The sequence below is a fragment of the Falco peregrinus genome, chromosome 5 (assembly GCF_023634155.1).
Source record: "Falco peregrinus isolate bFalPer1 chromosome 5, bFalPer1.pri, whole genome shotgun sequence".
In the NCBI taxonomy this organism is placed as follows: Eukaryota; Metazoa; Chordata; class Aves; order Falconiformes; family Falconidae; genus Falco; species Falco peregrinus.
The window spans coordinates 110,606,598-110,612,597 of record NC_073725.1 but is presented as its reverse complement, the minus strand read 5'-3'; the positions used below and the strand labels follow the sequence as shown (position 1 = coordinate 110,612,597).

At 47.0% G+C, this 6,000-nt stretch overlaps 1 protein-coding gene across 1 annotated transcript in view; it reads left to right on the top strand.

Annotated features, from left to right (window-relative positions):
- Window positions 1–2,188: 2,188 nt before the first annotated feature.
- Window positions 2,189–6,000, top strand: part of LOC129784560 (uncharacterized) — a 28,488-nt gene continuing 24,676 nt past the window's right edge. Inside the window, exon 1 of the mRNA XM_055805782.1 lies at window positions 2,189–2,723. Coding sequence (XP_055661757.1) covers window positions 2,657–2,723 — 67 coding nt within the window. The 5' untranslated portion in view covers window positions 2,189–2,656. The remainder of the gene's footprint in view (window positions 2,724–6,000) is intronic.

Below are 6,000 nucleotides of genomic sequence, written 5' to 3'. Positions count from 1 at the left end.
ACAACAGATGAAAATACAGAAATTTATCAAACGGAAAGTGAAATAAGGATACGCTTTGTTAGTAGTAGTAGAAAAACAAAGCAAGTGATTTGATGTTTTATCTAAGTTTCCTTTTTCTAAGTCTCCAGTCTTTTTGTGCAAAGCAACTTCCTAGCATGACCTGCATGAACTGAGGTTCCATTGAAGATATAAAATGTACAACTTGGTGACAAGCTCAGTGAAAAAAATACAATCAACTGTTTCACATCAAAAATATCATAATACAGCTATTTATTAAGCCCCTCTTCATGAGGCTAGCTATTATAGGGCAAAACTGCTATTAAATCTGTTATTGCACATTGACTACACTGGAAAGACTACAGCAAGTTTGAACAACCACGGTAAATAACTCCTTGGGTAAATTCAGGCTGTTTAACACCTGAGTGGTGCTGTGAACAGAACATGTCCAATCTGACAGCAGGAGCCACACCAGTAAATCACTACTCTGGTGAAGCCCCCTGGCAAGTAGGGATGCTTACCCCCTTGGAGAATTAGGAAGAGGATACCCTGTTTCTTGAATATTGCTTAATTAAGTTAAAGAATTATTATTGCTTTTGAAGGGACAGATTCATTTTCTCAAAAATGCTGTCACGGATTAATGTGACCCGTTGTTATGATTAGGCATCGTTCTGTAAGATTTCTATGTACATTTTTAATGGAAGTAATTTTTCCATGCCAGTTATGGCTTGCCTTAGTCAGAAAACTGGCTGTGGAAAGTTGTATAACTAAAGAAGAGCACAGACTATGCAGAGATGACAAATCTATAAATGAGGATTATCATAACCTTGAACATCAGGTTGAGTTTCCACTCCTACAAGAAATAACTCATAGAAATAGAATGATTGAGCGATGTCTTTCTCTAAAACTAACTGTGCTCACCAGATGAAAGTCACTGTCAGCATGTTAGCGCCGATCAGGGACTGCTGCTGCACCGTGCTAACGGCAACACTGAAACGTAATGCAAGCGTTTAGTTACAATCAGTACAGCCTACGCTGACAAGCGCTGAAGTTTAGTTTTGTGCCATCCTGTCCCTTGGCCTGCTGTTTATTTGCCAAAGGAAGCAAATTTCATAAGGCATCATCTTCGGCTCCTGCCCCTCCTCGGGTGTGCATTTAAACCCTCTCACGCCGGACCGTGCGCCGCCAGCCCATCTCGTTCCCAGGCCCTCCCACCTTCCCGCTGCTGCTCACAGCCCTGCCCGCCCCGCCACAAGCCCCTCGGGCCGCCGCTCCCCTCCGCAGGCCAGAGCTGCGCCGTGCCCGGGCCGCGGGCAGGGCCGGGGGGCTCCCCCCTGCGGCCAAGGTCTCCCCTGCCCACACACTTGATAGCGGAAGTGACGTACCCAGGCGCTGACGGCATCCGCGGCCTATCCCCGGCGGGCGGCGGGGCCAACCCACCACTCACGAGCGCCCGGAGGCGGCACTTCCAGGCCTTCAAGTTAGTCTGGAGGAGAGAGGGGGAGGAAAAAGCGGGGGGGGGGCGGGGGGAGGGGAGGTAAGGCCTCAATGAGAAAAATAACAATAAATGGAGACCCCAGCAGCGCCGGGCGGCAAGGAGGCCACATGCGCCAGCGGCGACTGCGGCCCTGCCTCCCACCAGGGCAGGCGGCCGCCGCCGCCGCCCGGGCGGCTACCCGCGCCGAGGATAGCCCCCAGCCCACGGGGCGGCGGCGGCGAGCGGAGGGGCCGGACTTAGGCCCCACGCCCGCCCGCGGCGAGGGGAGGGCCGGACCCATCCGTCCCACCCGCCGCGCCGCCCTACCCGTGCCCCAAGCCCTGCGTCCGGGCCCCACCAGCGGTTCCCCACACGCTACCCTAGGCTTGCCGCTCGCCAGGTGGGCGATGGCGGCGCTCCGCGGGGTCCGTGCCCGCCACCGCCGCCCTGTTACCTGCCGCAGGGTGACCCGGAGCCGCGCCGAGACCCGGATGGAGTCGCGGCCGCTCCTGCCGCCTATCGCCGCGCGGCACCACGGGAAAGCGCAACGCGCCCCGCGCCGCCCGCTCCATTGGCAGATGGGCGCCAAGCCCCGCCCCCTGGAGCCTCCGGGCGGAGGGGCAAGTCGTCCATCATTCCCTGCCTCTTACGCCCATTGGCTTTGGGCCGTGCGGCACCGCCCCCGTCTGGCCCTCTCTCTTCTCACTGGATAGTGGGCAAGCGAGCCTCGCCCCCCTCCGCCATTTATTTCAGGCGTTTGCGTAGGCAGCCCTAAAATGGCGCCCCCGGTGGCAGCGGCCTTGCTGCTGGTGTAGCTGATGGAGTTGAGCAGGGCGCGGGCCCTCCCGTCCCCCGCTGTACTCTGCCTTGGGGGCGCCTTTCAGCGCCGGCATAGCAGCTGTCAGAAGGCCCGCGGCCTCGTTCCTTCCCCTCAGGAAGGAGACTGCTCGCGCCGGGTGGCCTCGTGTTGCTAGCTCGACGTGTGTGTTCTCCAGCCTGCGGTCACTCTGGTGTTAGCACTCTTAGAGCCAGCGGTGGCTTGGGTTTCCAGGACAGCCGCTAGCCCTGGTTCTGGTGAGCACCCTTACCGGGCTTGGACTTTGGATCCCCTTTGGCTGTTGCCATGTTGTTTCTTCATAAGCTGCTTAGGTTGGAAATCAGTTCAGAGGTTTGAGATTGGCGATGATGACTACATCTTTCCACACAGTGACCATCCAGACTCGCACGGTGCCAAGTAGTACCCCACCAGGTAAATCACGAACACCAGTTGCAGCCAGAATAGGTTAACTAGCGTGGGCGACTGCAGCGTCTTTAGCAAGCTTTCGTGAGGGGATGAGGAGTGAAATTTTCAGGCAAATGCAGTGTTATGTACGTGAAGTTTCTGTGCAGTGTTCTTGTTCACTTCTCTGCATTGCAAGAGTGGGTTTTCTTGGCACTGACAGCTTTTGTTCTCACATACTTCTGTAATCTACTTAAGGAGATGGTTGAACGAGCAACATGATGAGTTTTAATGACTTTGCTGATGGCATTCTCTGATAAGTGATAGTCTTGTGTAATTGGGCAGTAACCACTGAGGCGCCTTCTCTTCCTTCATCTTTATGTGCAATACCAGTGGCTCTTGGAAGTTGAGTTTGTACTGTTCGTTGCTGGACAGAAGTCTCTTTTCTACTAGTCACCCTTTCCTGTTTGGAAGGTACCGGCTTTTGCAGTTGGGTGAAAGAAGTCTCCAGCTTGCTGTTACGTCCTATTGTGAATTCTGTGTTTTGGCAAAGCTTGTGTCTCTGCCTCTGCATTTGGATTTTACCCTGTTCTACTTCAGAAGCAATCTGACTTGGAATTGTTGTGTTAGTGTGTTGTTACTTGATCAAAATACCTTTTCTGCTTATATATCTGATTGATTTTTTTTTTTCATGTTTTGGGGACACACAGTGGCTATAAGGCACATCAAGGTATTTCAGAGGAGGGGTGTCCTTCAGGTTTTTAGGGTATCTGCAATATTAGAGTCATCAGGACTACTACAAGCTCAGGGAGGGAAACGTGTGTTTAAAAACAAACTTCAAACAGATCTGTTTTTGGTCTCAGTTCCCACAAGATCGTTGGGATAGAGATACCTTAAAATGTGTGAATGCACAGAGGTTTCTTTTTAAGTAAGCTTTTTTGTGTTCTGAGGAATTTTAGAAGTAAGGCAACTTTTGTGACTTCGTAATGATTTTGTAAAAATTAGAGTGTGAATGATTCAGCTCTTATGTGGTGCTGTCTTCACAAATGATGCTTTTTGTCACAAATGCAAGAAGGGAATATGGAGCTTTGTTTTTGGTGATCAGAGCAATGAACAGATTAAAACAGTGACCTGATAGCTGTTTGGATAATGCAGATGTTTTGCAGGTCAAACAAATTAAATCATGATGCCTCAACAGCTAAAAGGTGAACCCAAATGCAATTTTCATTCTTGTGAAGGTGAAACTTTGTCAAATACATTTGGCCAGCTGCTAAATTAGTTTACACTTGAAAGTCAAGATTAAAATTTGACTCATTTTCTGACAAATCGGTTGGACTCGACGATGTTAAATGTCCCTTCCAATCTGATCGCGTCTATGAATACAGAAGTTACAGCCTGTGTTAGCGTGAGAAACTTTTTTTCGGGTGTCCAGCAGTACAACTACCACATGCTTTGGTAGCTCCTGCGCTTCCTCTGTAGGTCACAAGATGGGGTAGGAATACCCAGAAGGATGACTGTCCAAGTACATCTAGCAGTGGAATACCATCTTACTGTTGTTTTTGTTGCTTAGGCACTGTAATACTTCTTGCTAGCACAAAGACAGTACTGTCTGTCTACTTCTACTACGGGATAGCGGTAGTAATAATAAATATTAAGTAGTGGTTATTAAGTGTTATTTTTCAGGACTTGTATTAGGAAAGGTTGTAAGAGGCATATGTAAATTCAAGTATGCATTATTAGTAATTTACTGGTTGTGCTTGCTATAGTGGATATTTCTGGAGGGCCGGATTTGCCAGAGGAGCGTACTGCTGTAATAAGTCCCAGCTATCAGGTAAGTGAGGAGGCATACAGAAGCATTTTTCAGAAATGAAGGACACATTTATTTTCAAAGCAGGAAATACTGAATGATGGTGTTCTTTTGGGCTTGCACTTTGCCTGATGCATGCTGATTCATTGATGGCCTTTGCTTATTATACCTGTAATTGGGAAGTGACATTGGTTTTCACTTAGAGAAGTAAACGGTTGCACAGGGTATCCAGTCAGGCACCAGATAGTTGTTGACGTGACAAATTTTTCTTCAGAAAGTGAATTGTTGTATCAGTTTTTGCTGATCTTAAGTCTTGTATTCTAACAAGAAATGTCAGCCCATCTATTTTACTGGAACACATGTAGTTGTAGATTAGCAGGCCATTTTCAGTAGCACTGATTATTTTAAAAGGAGATCATGGTACACTGAAACCGTATGTCCTGAAATAGTATCCGGAAGAGTCTTGCAAAATAGTTCCAAATAGCTCACCTTGCTCTCTTATTTCTTTAGGGCAGATGGGAATTGGAGATTCTGAATCTTCTTCCTCATCTGAGAGCAGATCACAGTATAAAAAAAAAATGTTGAAAAGAAACAGGGTGGGCAAATGCAGTTGGTATCAGTGCAGAAGAAAATAGTTCAGATGTATAAACCACTTATTATGATAAATCTATCAACTTAAGTTCTTTGAAAAAGGGGTAATGTAGAAAGCATGAGTTCTGACCTGAACTGGTGTATGTGGTAAATAGGCAGTACACTGGCTGCTGTGGATTTCCTCATACCCATACTTGAGCTTTGGTTGCACCAAGTGTAAAAGATCAGAAATGACCGTGAAGTTATTCTGAGCATTTGACTTGCTGAGCATTGCTTGACTACAGCAGCAAGTGATTATAAGCTGTAATGTTACAAGCCATGTGTCATAACACAACGTTCATTACAAACAGCAGCTGAACAGTATCTTAAGGCAGCACCTTGGCAAGATCTAAGTGATAAGCAAGAGGTAAAGGTGATAAAATTTGTGGTTGGTCCCAGTTCTGTTCATTTGGCCTAACAGTGAAAATACCAGTACTTGTGCCTTTAAAAATTATACAAAATTAGAAGATAGTCAAAACAGTTAAAGATGAAAAAAGTGTGAGAAGACTTGGCAACATTGGGACTGGAGGAAGTGTCTCAGCCTGGTGAATATGGAAGCTCATGGTCACATAGCGCTGGGACTGGTAAAACAGAAATTCCTGTTTTCTGTTTGCTTCTGCATTTTCCATTCTCTAGTAATGTACAAATAACATAATGTACAAATGAAGCTTTTCTCACAATTAGGGCATTCATATTCCTCCACCATTTCAATGTGAATCCTGTAATGAAAAAAAAAAAAAAAAAAGAACTTATGTTGTACCCTCTTTTCACAGAGACTTCTAATAGAAAATCATCATGAAGTCTATGGGGAACTTAAGCTTCTTGCACTTATTTCAGTTAAGATGACTTGAAGGTGGTCAGTGGGCTCAA